Consider the following 17,103-nt stretch of genomic DNA (forward strand, 5'->3'; position numbering starts at 1 on the left):
ACTTCAATGGGGCTGAGCTGCGCCATGTTCACGTGGCCGATGTACAGTGACATCACATTGCTTAGGAAAAGCTGGAGAAGGCCGCGGTGCTACTGCTAGTGCCAGTGCCTTCTCAAGCACAGGGTGTCGGGCCCCCACCCATCAGATACTGATGACCTATCCAATGTCGTACCCACAACTAAATACTTTACCTAGTTTATGCTACAAGGAGACAATCGAGAGTGTGATGGTCGAGCGTTTGCAGTCCCGCTCTATTAATTTCAGTGGAGATAGCTGAGAACAGCGCTCGACTATCTCCAGCAGCCCCGTAGAGATGCATGGAGTGGAAGTGTGCATGCTCAGCCGCCACTCCGCCTTAAAAGTGCTCTCTAAATTAGTTTCTATGACTGATTGCATATATGATCCGTTCCCTAAATTTGCAGATCGTGAAAGACCGTTCGTAGTAAATAAATGAAGTATTTCCAGGTTATCCACATGAGGTTTGCGCCACTTGGCGGTGACGTGTCCGTTATCCTGGGCCTGATGCTCACTGTGGGATGGCTGTATGCTCCCTTCCCCTGCTTCTTCTGCAGCTTAAGCCAATAATGAGAGAAGGGGTGTGTTTCAGACTACCGCCATCTCTCTATAGACTCCGTAGTTATACGTAGTCACTGCTCACAGTCCCTAATGTTGAGCTAAAAAGCCGCCAGGGAGCAAGATCCAAAGAAATTAAATAGCAGGTGATCATCTCCTGTAGGTTCTGACGTGCAGATCAATACGAGCACCTGACTGGAGGGTCGCTTTAAAGAGTCACTGTTAATTTCATAGAGAATGGTGTAATTAGCACATTTTAAAATCACTTTATTTATAAAATCTGCTTGCATCCACCTAAAAAAAAAAAGCTGTAAAGTCATGGCCATTAGGGGGCCTCATGTCCACCTAATTAGCAGTCCACTGTCTGTTGTCAAGTAAGATCCATCCCTGGTAACAGAGACACAGGAGATGGCAGAGAGGAAGTGGGGGCGAGTCAGAGCTAGCTGAGATCCTGATGGAGCTGCTTCTACACTGCTTCTGAAGAGCTCCTGTGTGTCTGTAAGTCTGATCGCCCCCTCCTTATCAGCTTTCTGAGCTCCCTAGAAGAAAATAATATAGTGGGAAGTGAGGTCACTGCATACAGTACTGGCAGAAAGGAGACATCCCCTGCTTATGAGAGAAATGTATCTAGCTGTGCAGCTGAAACAGGGAAGATACTAGGGAAACCTAAAAAAGACCTTCACAGTTATGATTCTACAATGAATCACAGCCATTTTGCAAACTTAAAAAAACAACAACTCAGGTGTGCTTTAAGACCACGGCTTGTACACCACATGGTTGGTTTGGAGTTAATGTTGGGTTTAATGCATTTTGTTGCCTGGCAGGTAAGCTCTAAATATCCTACATGCAAGCGACCCTGCTTATCATTGGTCCTCGACTCACTGACTGCCTATGGGTTTCATACAAAATTCATTGACCGTTTTATTATTTCATATTCTCATCCTGCAGATCTGGGACACGGCCGGTCAGGAGCGCTTTCGAAGTGTCACCCACGCTTACTACAGGGATGCTCAGGGTATGTGAACCGGCTGATGATATGGAGGATGCAGACAATAACTGGTGCTGGTAACTTTTCTCTCCTACCCCCAGCTCTGCTCCTGTTGTATGACATCACAAGCAAGACGTCCTTTGACAACGTCCGTGTATGTAACAGTATTATCCGAAAACTCAACCTGTCTCTACCCTGTCCCTGTCCTAGCTCAGTGAAGCCTTACCCATGCATCCAGTGTCTTATGTGTGCAGGCACTCGACCCATATACATTTCCCTCAGGGCTCATGCGTACTGACTCAGTGCCCGTATTGCGGACCCTAAACGGCCGGTCCGCAATATACAGCCACTGGTCGTGTACACTCCGTGGATGTGGACCCGTTGATTTGAATGGGTCCGCAATCGGCAACATACGATCGAAAATAGGACTTCACCTATCTTTGGCGGAGCGGAGGCACAGATTGGAAGCCCACGGCGTGGACTTCCGATCCGTGCCTCCACACAGCAAAAAGATAGAACATGTTCTGTCTTTGGCCGTATGTTGCAGATTGCAGACCCATTCAAGTCAATGGGTCTGCATCTGCAAACGTTGAACACGCGGCCAGTTCCCGTGCATTGCAAACCGCTATTTGCGCTTCCTCTTGTGTGCATGAGCCCTTATACTGTGTGATACCTGAGGGAGCAGTGCATGACTCGGAGAAAGAAGTAGTCAAGCACCGCCCTCTCAGGCCCTGCACCAGGCATAGTGTATCAGCTTGGCATTAAATGTTCCTTTAACTAATTGCAACTGAAAAGCAACAAAACAATATAATATAGTAGTACAATAAGGATTAATTTGCCACTTGTTGAAGGACACCTTAAGGGTACATGCAAATCTGTGCGGTCAATCCGCATCAATTGGTGCAGATTTGCATGCAAATTTGCGTGCGGATTTGGTGCGATTTCGGTGTGGATTTTCCGCATGCAGATTTTGAAGTGAATGAAGAAAATCCGGTCAGGAAAAATAAAATAAATTGACATACTGCGGATTTTAAAATCCGCACCGCAGGTCAAAGTCTGCATCGTGTGCACTGAGAATTTCAAATTCTCATAGAATAAAATGTACATGACCTACAGTGCGGATTTTCTGCACGCAATCCTGATCGTGTGCTTTTAGCCTAAAGGGGTTATCCAGATTTTTATTTTTTTTATTTGCTCCCCTGCCAACATCACCTTTAGGGCTCATGCACACGACCGTATGCCCTCCGAGACGTACGGTCCGTGAGCGGGCCATATGTCCCGGAGCGGCATACATCGTGCGCATGGGAGTGCAGACCATCATAGGTTACTATATATATGATATTTTGAGTGAGGGACAATAGTCCCGCGGGCAGCCTGATGCACACAGCATCATTGAAACAGATGATGCAGTGCGCTCCCGTGTGCTCATGGACCGTATGTCTTGGAGGGCATACGGTCGTCTGCATGAGCCCATAGAGAAATCCATACTTACCTGCTCCCTGCTGCTCCATTCCCCGCTCCGTGGCTCTCTCTTCACTTCCGGTCCCTCTCTGTCAACTTCTTCGCAGACAGGGTCATGTGTGCCACTGCTGCCAGGAATGGCCTCAGCGGTGACAACCCTAAATGCGGCACATAATTGCCAGGTCACGTGCCAATTGGGGCCATTTCACCGCTGAGGCCAGTCATTGGCTGCAGTGACGTTTGCGACCTTGCCCGCGCAGAAGTTGGTAGATTTGGAAGAACACAGTAAACACAGCCCAAGAGCCTCAGAGCTGGAACAGAATGATGGAGAGCATTTGAGTATGGATTTCTCCACAGATACTGCTGGCTGCGGACCAAAGTAAAAAAAAATAAAGGGACTGTCCACTTTACACATCCTTTTTTAATATAGTAGTCCTCCGACAATAAGCTGGTCACAGGGTGTCCTCCTGCTGCTGCGATGTGAAGTAATCTGTGGGTGGAGTCTGGCAGCAAGTGTGCAATTTCTCTGCAGCGCCTCCAGAGGGGAGATGCAGTATTACATGCTTCCTACTTAGAGGAAAAGAGATTTTGTCCAGCTTGTACTTGTGGTAATCCAAGGCTTCTTTATTGAAAATTCAGTATAAAATCCAGGTACATTAAGCAGAGTCTACATGTTTCGGGCACAATGCAATCTTAGCCCTTACTCATGACTGATGCTTCCTACTTAAATTTACAGGACCTATGACATCCTCCAACAATGGCAGTGGCCTTTACTTGGTTGTAGCCGCCTCTCTTAAGGGTCCGCTGCATTTTTTATTTTTTTTTGTCTAGGTCCTCCAATTCCTTAGCAGAGGCGGTTCGAGGTGCCGATTCTCAACAGCACAGGCAGCGTCACAGTGTTCTGGTTTACCCCCCGCTGTTGAGAATTGACTTTTGGGATTGCCCCCTTGACCGTACACGGCCTCTGCATATTAGGGGCCAAAACTACCAGCTCAGGAACAGGGGGCCTAGGAGAAAGAAAAAAACCAGTAGAGCAGGGGTCAGCAACCTCTGGCACTGCGGCTATTGCGAAGCTACGACTCTCTGCATGCTTACATGTTTGACTGTTTGTGGGACTCCCATAGAAGTGAGTGAAGCATGCTGGGAGTTGTAGTTTCACAATAGCTGGTTTGCCAGAGGTTGCCGATCCCAGCACTAGAGGAATCTTTGTCTGGAGTGGAGGCTACAGCCAGGTAAAGGCGGCTGCCATTGTTGGAGGATGTGACATGTAGTATGTAAAGGGATTGTGATGGCACCCATCTCTAGAACGGGGCCCCCGAAGTGAACGAAAGTGCACCACGCATACGCAGACTGCTCTCCTTCAACTCCTATGGGAGTTCAGAAAATAGCTGAGCAAGCAAAATGAAATGAATGGAGAATTCACCGTGCAAGTGCGGCCACCGCTTCATTCACTTCTATGGGACTGCTGGAAAAAGCCGAGACGGCGCTTGGCTATTTTCGGAACTCCCATAGAATTGTATGGAGGGCGGCTGCGCATGCGCAGTGCGCTCTTGTTCACTTTAGGGGCTCCCTGAGGGGGGAGCCGCACCTATCGGACAATGGTGGCATATCCTAGCGATATGCCACCAATGTCTGAACTGAGAGAATCCCTTTAGGGACTGCACGGACATGCTGGGTCCCCCAAAACGAAGGCGAGCATCCTGAATGGGATGACTGTAAGCTCAGATTTCCCCACAACCCCATTTAAAAGGATTTTAGTTAACCCATTAAGTACCAGGCCCAGTTTTGGTTTTGCATTTTCGTTTTTTCCTCCCCACGTTCCAATAGCGATAACTTTTTTAGATTTTTTTTCGTTCACGTAGCCATATGATGGCTTATTTTTTGCGGGACAAGATGCATTTTTTTAATGGCACCATTTAATTTACTGTTATTGGAAAACAGGAAAAAAATTCTTTTGTGGGGTGAAATTGAGGGAAAAAAACACAATTTCACCAAGGATCTTCGGGTTTTGACATCACGGCGTTTACTAAAAATGGCATGACGTTTTTATTCTGCAGCTTAATTCGAACCTAGGGATACCAAACTTGTGCAGTGTTTTTTTTTTTTTTTAACTACTTTTAAAATAATAAAAAACCTTTTGGGAAAAAAAAAATTCTGACAGCCATAACTTTTTTTATATTTTAGTTTACAGAGCCGTAAGCGGACTTGTTTTTTGGCGTAATGAACTATAGTTTTTATGGATACCATTTTTGCAGTAAATATGACTTTTTGATCACCGTTAATGGGTGAGATTTTAGTAAAGCTCATCCGAGAGCTGCCGAAAATTTCTGCAACCATCGTGAAACGCACTGCAGATTTTAAGTCCTCAGCATGTCAATATATGTGACGGATTTCACCCGCGGATCTTACCCTTTGCAATGGAGAGTGTGAAAACCGCAGCATTTCCACCGAGAACTCTGCAATAAAACCTGCATCATCTGGTGCGGATTTTGCTACTGTGGAAAATCCAGAGCGGCCGCACTGTACGTGCACTCGGGGAGCGTCCATACGAGATGGGAAATGCGTATGAGTTACGGATTTGGTCATGGCCTTCGCTGCTGATTTGCTGTGTGCAATACTCAGTGGATATCTGCAGCATACATGGAGACTGCCGAGGATTGAAAATCCGCACCGCACGTCCGTTTACACTGCGGATTTTTCTCCCTGCACATGGATAAGCTTTCCTAAAATCTCATCCATTTTGCTGGTACTGCAATACGCTACAGATCTCCCACGAGCAATTCGGCAGCGTTTCAGTCCGGTGTGGATGTGCCCATAACGGCGGCATAGGTATAGGCAGCATCTCTGCAATTTGCGTAACGCAGCTGCTCTAGTGAAAAGTTAAATCGTAGCGGCCATGTTATGCAAACTGCACAGGTTTGCATCAGAGCACGCTGACCGGTCAGCAGAACGTGTGCCGGAGCAATATTGCCTGTCTGTAACAAACAGCCATGCGGCCTGGGGGGTAGTGTCTTTCTGAGGCCCAGAGATGCCATAATAACCTATTGGCACCCATCCATGGGTAGCGATGGGATGAGAGAGGGTGCAGCGTTTAAGGGGTTAATCGTCCAGTACCAGTAGTAACTCCCATCCTGGCCATTGCAGCGTTTTGTCTGTATATAGCCTGGCGCATGCACAGCTCATGTGTCCATGCCATGAACTATGGCAATGTAAAGAAGTCACAGCTAAAATGGACATGGGCTAAACTGTTCCTGTACCGCATGGCCGGATGCCACCTTTCCCTGTCAGAGCTCATTGACTATAATGGGACCCTGCGCATACACCCCAAATGCAGGGAGAGGTTAAAAAAAATAAGAGGATCTCGCATGGGAATAGTAGGAATTATTGAGATGAGGTTGATGGCTTTAAAGGGGTTGTCCGAGGAATTGTCATAAATTGAGAAAATAACCCGTACTCGACTACTTCCAGGGCCTGAACTCCGATCCTCCCCATCGCTGCAGGATTGATGTGCCCGTATACCCCAGGCACCACTGCAGCCAATCCCTGGCCTTAGCGATATACGGCACATGACCAATGAGGCTAGTGAGTGGCTGCAGCGGTTACTTGGAGCATGCAGACTCATCAGCCTGGCGGGAGGATCGGCGCTGGAAGCGGAGGAGGATGAAATAGGGGAGTATAGGTCATTTATTGTATAACTCAACCTGCCCCTTTTAAAATGGTTTTCTGGGATTTTAATATGGATGACCTATTGTCGGGATAGGTCATCAATATCCGATGTTTGAAGAGAAGGCTGCGCTTGTGTGAGCGCCGCCTTCCTTTCATTGTTTACCTGCTCAGGTGTAATTACAAGCCGTCTATGGGCCGGCTTCTTCCTATACACTTGAGAGCAGCCTTCTCTTCAACCAGCTGATCGGAGGTGGTCCCGGGGGTCTGACCCCCACCGATCTGACATTGATGACCTATACAGAGGATAACTCATCAATATTAGAATCCCAGAACAGAAAAACCCTTTAATTAAACATTTTGCATCAAAAGTCCCAGAGAGGTCAGATTTAATTTGGCGCTTCGCACAGTTGATGCCCCCCTGCTCCGTTCCGGCTCCTGTGGTCTCTTCGCTGGTCATCGGTCCCTTTCTGTCGGTTTCCGCACAGACCGGGTAGTGTGCACCAAAGCCAATATTACTCCACTTATCTGGAAAACACTAGAAAAAGGATCATGTCGTCGGTGCCTTGGTATACTGACTGCACCGAGGGCGGTTTTCATTAGATTTTCTCGCAGTTGTGTTTTTTTTAGCAACTGTTCCTATTGTATTGAAACCTGTGAGCAGAATTGTCTGAAAACTGCAACAAACACATGTAAACACACCGCTATACCAGTGCAGTAATGATACGGCTTGTGGATACGCCCATATCATGGCTAAACGTTGCGGTAGTATGCCGCATGGCCGAGTACCACGTGGCAAAACGGGTAACTAGCGGGGCGGCACGCTGCTGCAACATGTGAACCCAGGCTTAGGAGGAGAAGAAGTGCCCGTCGTTAGCTTAATTATTAGTATTTGTTGTGCCCCGGGTGTTTGGTGTACTGCGTGTCTTATCGTCTCGTCTCTTTCTTTATGTGTTTCTTGTTTCTTTGTGACTTGTGCGTTTTTCAGGCCTGGCTTACAGAGGTTCACGAATATGCTCACAAGGATGTGGTCATCATGCTGCTCGGCAATAAGGTATGTGTAACTTCCTGCTATGCCGCAGATCTCTGCATTGTGACACCCGCTCTGTTACCCCAGTTATATGTATACAGGACAGTTCTTACTTTTACTGCACATACATTTAAAGGGGTTATCCATTATTAATATAAAAATTACATCAGACATCATATAGCGCATGACCATCTCTAACAAAGCTAGAACCAGCCCTGTACCTCACATGGATCCAGAGATCTCCCCATGCATTGCTCCAGATGCTCTACTTGATCCTTTTCAGGCTGAAAGCACTCGCTGTGTGCCCATTATAAGGCGGTGTAATGTTTCTTTTGCAACTCTCTCCCTATCACAGCTCAGGGGACGCATCCTTTCCGCTGCAGCTCTCTCCCTATCAGAGCTCAGGGGGGGGTGTCCTTTCTGCTGCAGCTCTCTCCCTATCACAGCTCAGGGGGTGTGTCCTTTATGCTGCAGCTCTCCTTATCACAGCTCAAGGGGCATCTTCTTTCTGTTGAAGCGCTCTCTTTATCACAGCTCAGGGGGCGTCTCCTTTCTGCTCAAGATATTTCCTTATCACAGCTCAGGGAGTATGTCCTTTCTGCTGCAACTCTCCTTATCACGGCTCAGTGGGCGTCTTTCTGCTGCAGTTCTCTCTCTATTACTGCTCAGGGGTGTGTCCTTTGTGCTACAGCTCTTTCCCTGTAACTGTCACAGCTTCTAACAGTTGATACAGCTGGTAGCAGTTGAATACTGAGCATGTACGATGGTGGATGTGCAGATTACCATACAGATTAAACACCTGGGGGCGCCATTATGATAAAGTCAATAGAATATCTCACAACTGGAGCATATTTGTAACGGAAAGTAAATTACAAAAGTAACTAGTTTTTGATGCTGAATTAAATTAAGCCCTTCAAGACCTCCGCTGTATATGTACGGCGGAAGATGGAGTCCTTAAACATGGTGCCCACTCGGCCTACAACAGCCACCGGGTTTCTGCTGTTTCCAACCTAAGGTCACATATAGGCCACTAGGTGGCAGCACTGTATTGAAAATGAACATAGCCACTAGTGAACACAATGGGAAATCTAATGACTGCCAGTTAAGGTCACCTGCTCTGGCGGTGCGAGAGACAGAAAGGGGAAGAGACCGAGTCTAGCTTGTCGGGAGAATAGTCACATAGTTACAAGACCGGCGAGGGTTAGATAAGCCGGACCTGACGCTGGGGAGGCGTTACCAAGAAGGGCGTTATCCAGATAGGACAACCCGCGTAACTGCTATAGCGCAATCATACTCCATGATGCTTTCCAGTCCAGTACAGATTTGTGACATCTACTTTCTGGTTGCAGTGTGACATAACAAGTGGACGTGTTGTTCGAACAGAAGATGGGGAGTCCTTGGCGAAGGTAGGAAGTGTATGGAAAGCTGTGAACCCCATTTTGGAGCATACTTATTGGTTCACACTATGCTGATCCCCCCTCTATGATTAACTGTGATCGGCGGGGAAGGCTGCTGCTGGCCATCGGTGGTAACATGTATGCAGACAAGTCAGGTCCATCAGTTTTCCATTCTATCCACAGAATAGGGAATAAATATCTAATCAATGGGGGGTCCGGCTGCTGGGACCCCCAGTGATCATGAGAACGTAGGTCCTGAAGTGCCTCATGGGAATGGAGCGCTGGTGCGGAGGTGTAATATTGTTTATTCTCATAAATCCATAAAAAGTCAGACCCATCACAGCAGTGTCACACATGACGCTATTATATCTAGATGCCCTGCATGATGGATAGATAGATATGAGATAGTCTAAATTTATCTTTCCTTGAGTCCAAAGGCAGAACATTCAAAGGGTTAATGTTTTGCTCCTCGCATCTGAGACAGAAGATAAATAATTAGAAAATCAGACTAATTAACCCCCCTATAAAAGAGGGCACACCCATTTGGCAGACGTGTTTTTTTCCAAGCAATGTCTTTTTCAGGGAGGGATATCTGTGCTGCCTTTGGACTCAAGGAAAGATAAATTTTGGTAAGCAAATTTAGACTTTCCCTATCGTCCTTCAGGCAGCACAACAATAAGGCCCCTTTCACACGGGCGAGTATTCCGCGCGGATGCGATGTGTGAGTTGAACGCATTGCACCCGCACTGAATCCCGACCCATTCATTTCTATGGGGCTGTTCACAAGAGCGGTGATTTTCACGCATCACTTATGCGTTGCGTGAAAATCGCAGCATGCTCTATTTTGTGCGTTTTTCACATAACGCAGGCCCCATAGAAATGAATAGGGTTGCGTGAAAATCGCAAGCATCCGCAAGCAAGTGCGGATGCGGTGCGATTTTCACGCATGGTTGCTAGGAGACGATCGAGATAAGGACCCGATCATTATTATTTTCCCTTATAACATGGTTATAAGGGAAAATTAATAGCATTCTGAATACAGAATGCATAGTAAAACAGCGCTAGAGGGGTTAAAAAAATAAATAAAAAATAATTTAACTCCCCTTAACTCCCCGTATTAAACAAGGGAGGGGGGGGGGGGGGGGGGGAGTCGAAATCGCAGCCTTAATAATCACTTGTCTGTCAAAGGCTGAATCGCAAGCACCAGATACATCCAACTTATATTGTTTTGTAAAGGTGCATGGAGAAGACATGTAGAGACCCCTGCATATTTGATCCAATGCCTCCCCCCCCCCCCTCTTTTCTCTGCCGAAGCGACTAAGTGGAGCGAGTTGAGTGTGCTGTGACTCCACCTGGTAACTGGTTCTTGAAATTTAGAAGCAGACTTTAATAGTATTCAGTGTAGGCTTGCTGGCTTTTATAGTTCTCTATAAACAGCTGGTCAGCCGACCTGAAGGACCCCGGTTCTCCAATGACCAGTAGATGAAGCTTCTCTAGTTCTGCTGGTTGAGGATTCTGATGAATTTCTTAACTTACATTCATGTCAGATAAGACCTTTGGGCATCAACCTTAAAATCAAGTCTTCTTGATGTACTTTCAGATATGGCCCTTTACATGATAGAGCTTGCAAAGTCTGACACCTTCTTGGCTGATGCAATTGCCAACAGAAATAAAGCCTTCCAAGATACAAACCTTAGTAGTCCTTCTGTAATTTAATTGAATAAAGAACGTTAAAAAACCGCATGAATGCACAAAGGCTCCATCTACGCAAGCAGTGGCAGCCGTGAAATGCACTCTTAGGCCCCTTCACATGGGCGAGAATTCCGCGCCGGTGCACTGAATCCGGACCCATTCACTTCAATGGGGCTATTCAGATGAGCGGTGATTTTCGCGCATCACTTGTGCGTTGAGTGAAAATCGCTGCATGTTCTATATTAACGCAGGCCCCATAGAAATGAATGAACGAATGGGTCTGTGTGAAAATCGCAAGCAAGTGCAGATGCGGTGCGATTTTCACGCATGGTTGCTAGGAGATGATAGGGATGAGCAACCCCATTAAAGTCTAATCACTGTATTATTTTCCTTTATAACATGGTTGTAAGGGAAAATAATAGCATTCTTAATACAGAATGCATAGTAAAATGTGAGGGGTTAAAAAAAAAAAAAAAAAAAAAAAAAAATTATTTAATTTACTCACCTTATCCTCTTGTTCGTGCAGCCTGCATGTCTTCTTTCTTCTTCTTTCAGGACCAGTGATGGCCAGTTCGCAGTGTTCGCCTGCGAACACATGCGGACTGCCATCTTGACGCACAAGTCCGGCGATGCACAGGTAAGCCCTTACCTGTGTCTATGCCGTGAGCCGCTCTGAAATCAAATGCGGTCAGTGGGAGCAGGCAGTTCCGAGAACAGCCCGATGAAGGCCCCCGGTGGGTGTTCTCGGAACTGCCTGCTCCCGCTGACCGCATTTAATTTCAGACTGTCTCGCGGCACAGGCAGCACAGGTAAAGGCTTACCTGTGCATCGCCGGACTTGTGCGTCAAGATGGCAGTCCACGTGTGTTCACAGGCGAACACTGCGAGCTGGCCATCACTGTTCAGGACCTGCAAAAGGACCTTTGATGACATAATCACGCTCACCACGTGGTGAGTGCGGTGACATCAGCGCAGGTCCTGCTGAATAAAGATAGAAGGATCTTCATTTAGCAGGACCTGCACTGACGTCACCGCGCTCACCACGTCGTGAGCGCAATTATGTCATCAAAGGTCCTTTTGCAGGTCCTGATAGAAGAAGAAAGAAGACATGCCGGCTGCGCGAACAAGAGGATGAGGTGAGTTAATTTTATTTTATTTTTTTAACCCCTAAAGCCACATTTTACTAAGCATTCTGTATTAAGAATGCTATTATTTTCCCTTATAACCATGTTAGGCTACTTTCACACTTGCGTTCAGAACGGATCCGTCTGCATTATATTGTAGAAAAAAATTCTAAGTGTGAAAGTAGCTTCAGACGGATCCGTCCAGACTTTACATTGAAAGTCAATGGGGGACGGATCCGTTTGAAAATTGAGCCATATTGTGTCAAATTCAAACGGATCCGTCCCCATTGACTTCCATTGTAAGTCTGGACGGATCCGTTTGCCTCCGCACGGCCAGGCGGACACCCGAACGCTGCAAGCAGCGTTCAGGTGTCCGCCTGCTGAGCGGAGCGGAGGCCAAACGCTGCCATCCTGATGCATTCTGAGCGGATCCGCATCCACTCAGAATGCATTAGGGCTGGACGGATGCGTTCGGGGCCGCTTGTGAGAGCCTTTAAATGGAACTCACAAGCGGAGCCCCGAACGCAAGTGTGAAAGTAGCCTTATAAGGGAAAATAATAATCTACAGAACACCTAACCCAAATCCAAACTTTAGTGAAGAAGTCCGGGTTCGGATCTGGGTTCCACATTCAGTTTTTTATCGCGCGCGTGCAAAACGTATTGCACCCGCACGATAAAAACTGAACAACTCAAAACTGATGGAAATTGGGTGCGCACTCACGTGGGTTTCCCGCAGTGCACACGCAACGCATCCGGAGCAAATCCGGGACACCCGAAAAACGCCTTAATCTCAGCTCAATCATCCCATGGAACACCCGATGGGGGAAAATAAACTCTGGCAACCACTTCCAGATCAGTCATGCCATGCAGTGAATTCTAGAGCACCCCTCCAGCTCTATAACATGCATCTAACTCTGGAAACTTCCAGCACTTCATATGATACATGGTGCTCCAGCTATATAATATCCGGCTTAGCAGCCATACCGGCCTTCACAGCAGCAGCAGCAGGAGCCTCTGTATGTGTGAGCTTCATTGTCCTAGACAGAAGAAAAAATATACGCCTGCCTAGTGGGTGCGCCCTCCTTTATAGGGGGGCTAATTAGTCTGATTTATCTTCTGTCCTAGACGGGAAGAGCAAGACATTAACCCTTTATGTTGTGCTGCCTGAAGAACGATAAGGAAAGATAGATAGATGGATATTAAATAGATAGATATAGAGATAGGCAGAAAGATAGATAGAATCACACAGCAGTTATAAAGGGGGGCCACAAAAAACAGCTTTGGTTTCCCTTGTGTGGTTTGTACAGGGTAATGGTTTTGGGCCTCATTGGCCTCTGTTGTCTATACCAATCAGTCGGGGCTCAGCTTTCATCCTCCCAGTGCAGGGTAAGAACTGAGTGGTGCCCATCGTCTCCCTCCTACCAGTGGACTGGTATTGTGTGTGGACACGGTGTTATAGTGGAGGCTATGTACAGATAGGAGCATTCACAGAAACAGCGGACTGTTCTGCCGGGCAATTTCTTGATATCATGTGACGTCACGACGCTGGGAGCATCAGGCCTTGCTGCCTCCAGTGCGAAGAAAGTATTTCCTCACATGCAAGTATTGTTTTAAAGGATCTGTAGGCTCTACTATGGGTGGAGGGCTGAGAGAGGACCGTTATATATACCGGGGCACAATGGGGAGCGCATAAATGTACAGGGGGGCCTAAACAGGGCAGTATGGGGCCATTTGGTGACCCATTTGGTGCTCAGATTGTGGGTCGAATATTCTTTGAAAATGTGTACATGGACATCTTCAGTTAATTATGTGCGCAGTTCACTGATGACGAGATGGCTTCTTTCAGCAAGACGAGATGACTTGCCATATGTCGCACTCAGTGCCGCGTTTATGCGGTATTCACAGAAGATTGTACGGTGAGCAAAGGGTTGTGGCCTCCACGGGTACCACACCTAACAGAGCGCGGCTATTTATCTACTTATGAAATGAATATCCAGACACTGCCCAAACTGAAACATCAAATGGAAATTCAAGTCCAGAATATGGAACGTGAGGTGCAGAAGGTGTGGATGAACATGATAGGATGGGCAGGACTCTGCATGGCCTCTGGCGGAAGCCACTTCCAGGACCTTCTTTAGCGGGGAAGTATGTCCTTCTTCCATTATCCTGTACAAACCACACAGGGGGTCTAAGCAGAATGAAGCATCACTTATTGCAAAAATGCTTTCAGATAATACATTTGGAGCCACAGTCCAATGTGGGTAAGTATTCATTGGGAGGGAGGCTGCATTATTCGATGAGGTCCACCATATTAAATTCAACTCTTGGCTAGAATTTACTCAGAAACACACTGGAAGGGTTCACTTTGACCTTTCTTTGCCCGTTGAGGAGTTAAGCAAGGTCAGAGTTTCCTAAAGTGCTTCATGTGAAGTGTTTTATGTGTCATTTGGTTTAACATTTAATCCAGTTTAATATTTTATCCAGTCTTGGTGGACACTCTGAAAAACCGCAGTTCTTCACCTCAATGTAGGATTCACCATTTTGTACAGAAGCTTCATGGTTGATAGATCAAGGCATGAGAAGAGGGCACTGTGAGAAAGGATGCACACCATGCACCCCAAACTTTCAGAAACTTTTGCTGGAATCCTCTATTTTTAAAGACAACATTTTCATACATAGCAGTCTGATCTACTAAGGCTTTCCATTGACTAAGGCTAGAAGGACAATCCCCTATCCATCGCCTTGCCCGCCATAAACAATGCTTCCCTCAAAAAGAAAAAAGACAGACCCCAGGGATTGGGTGCTGTAGGACTCTTAAAAGGGCATCTATAACCTCTCTCCAAAACAAGTTCACATAACTAGAGGCCCATATTATGCCATCCTCTTGTGGGGAACCACACCGATGACAATTGGAATACGAGAGGCGACCCATGGAATCGCTCCATCCCTATTGTGAGCGTATCCCTGTCATTTCCAGAATACGCTGCCCTCCAAGTTTAGCATGAGACAACAATAAATTATCCCACAGAGGATCCTCAGAAGGCAGGTCTCTCTCTATAATGCCTGGGGTACTTCACCACCCTCCATTCATGGTTAGTTAGACAATGCAAAGGAAGAGGTCTCTTAGATATCTCAGAGATTCCCTCCAATATAGGCCAAAGAGAAGTGATCTGCAAATGATGTCTTAGTCTGGCGGGCCATGTTGAGCAATACACAGTATGGTTCACCTTAAATGGGGAATCCTACATTGAGGTGAAGAAGTATCACCTGCGCCTGCGGTTCTTCAGTGTCCACCAAGACTGTATGAAACGTTAAATCATGTGCATTCAGCTGAATGGTGGACTCATCGAACACATCATGGAAAGCACTTTTGGAAACTCCGACCTTGCTTAAAGGGGTTATCCCATGACTATTGTAAAAATGATAATCAGACATCATATAGGACATGACAATGTCTTTCTAACAAAGCTAGAACCAGCCCTGTACCTCACATGGATGCAGGGATCTCCCCATTCATTGCTCTGCTAGATTTATGTCAAGTTGACAGCTCAAGGGGAGTGTCTTTTCTGCTGCAACTGAGGGGGCGTGTTTCAGCTCTCCCTATCACAGCTTAGGAGGTGTGTCCATGCTCTCCCTATCACAGCTCAGGGGGCAGTTCAAAGATGAAACTGAGCATGTGTGACCATCTCAGTGAGCAGGACAAAGAAATAAGAGAAAAAAAAAAAACATCATGTTTTTGGTGTGACAACCCCTTTAACTCCTAAACGGGTAACCGATCAAAATGGAGACTTCCAGTCTGACTAATTTCTAGCCAAGATTGATATATCACATGACCCCCTTCCGATTGGAAAAACCTGAGCTGAATTCAATATGGCGGATTTCAAAACTTTTCCACCACCAGATAATGCAGCCTCCCTCCCAGTTAATACTTTTACACATTAAAAGTCAATTTTCTACAAATTACACCAGTTAAAGGGAGTTTCCAGACTTTCCCTCGCCCTGTACCTAATTCATTTTTGTGCGCCGAGTCCAGCATGGAGCATTGACTGAATTCTGCACATGATGCATCAACATGAAGAGGTGAGTGCCAGACTAATGATACATCTTTCTGTATAGATAAGTGATGTATTTACTAGGTTACTCCCATTTCTCAGGTTATAGATTCATTCAGTGTGCAGACTGTGAAATGCTGCACCTAAGCTTTAGGCCTCTTTCATACAAGCTGGTTTTCCGTCCAGATGCAGTATGTGTAGTGAACGCACAGCATCCGGACTGAATCCTGACCCATTCATTTCTATGGCTCTGCGCACAACACGCATAAGGCTACTTTCACACCAGCGTTTTTGCTGGATCCGTCATGGATCCAGCTGTATTATGTCTTCTATAGCCATGACGGATCCGTCTTGAACACCATTGAAATTCAATGGGGGACGGATCCGTTTTCTTTTGTGTCAGAGAAAATGGGTCCGTCCCCATTGACTTACATTGTGAGTCATGACGGATCCATCTTGCTCCACACCACATCGCGGACAGAAAAACGCTGCTTGCAGAGTTATTCTGTCTGCGATGGAGACGCAACCAAATGGAACGAAATGCATTCTGGCGCTTTCCGTTTCGTTCAGTTTAGTTTTGTCCCCATTGACAATGAATGGGGACAAAACGGAAGCGTTTCCCCCCCCCCCCCCCCCCGCTATTGAGATCTTATGACGGGCATCCAGATGTGAAAGTAGCCTAATCTCCGTGTTCAGGGAAAAATGGCAGCATCTTGTATATCGTGCAGCTCTGGCTCCATAGAAGTGAATGGGACTTGTGTGAAAACCGGAAGACGTCCGGATGCAATGCCTTTGGCTACTTTCACACCTGCATTTACATTTTCCGGTATTGAGATCCGTCATAGGATCTCGATACGGGAGAAAAACGCTTCCGTTCTGTCCCTATTCATTGTCAATGGGGACAAACGTAACTGAACAGAACGGAGTGCTCCAAAATGCATTCCGTTCCTTTCTTATACCGGAGAGCAAACCGCAGCAAGCGGAGCAAAACGGCATGACCCACAATGCAAGTCAATGGGGACGGATCCATTTAACTCTGACACAATAGAAAACGGATCCGTCCCCCATTGACTTTTAGTGGCGTTCATAACGGATGCAGCCGGTTGTATTATCATTAACTGAAG

The 17,103-nt window shown here is 46.6% G+C and overlaps 1 protein-coding gene across 4 annotated transcripts in view; it reads left to right on the forward strand.

Annotated features, from left to right (window-relative positions):
* RAB37 (RAB37, member RAS oncogene family) overlaps nt 1-17,103 on the forward strand; it is a 57,869-nt gene that overhangs the window by 37,748 nt on the left and 3,018 nt on the right. For all 4 annotated transcript variants that reach the window (XM_044296134.1, XM_044296136.1, XM_044296137.1 and 1 more), the window contains 4 exons: nt 1,522-1,588; nt 1,663-1,715; nt 7,674-7,739; nt 9,065-9,121. In XM_044296134.1, coding sequence (XP_044152069.1) covers nt 1,522-1,588; nt 1,663-1,715; nt 7,674-7,739; nt 9,065-9,121 — 243 coding nt within the window. The remainder of the gene's footprint in view (nt 1-1,521; nt 1,589-1,662; nt 1,716-7,673; nt 7,740-9,064; nt 9,122-17,103) is intronic.

The sequence above is a fragment of the Bufo gargarizans genome, chromosome 6 (assembly GCF_014858855.1).
Source record: "Bufo gargarizans isolate SCDJY-AF-19 chromosome 6, ASM1485885v1, whole genome shotgun sequence".
NCBI classification, from domain to species: domain Eukaryota; kingdom Metazoa; phylum Chordata; class Amphibia; order Anura; family Bufonidae; genus Bufo; species Bufo gargarizans.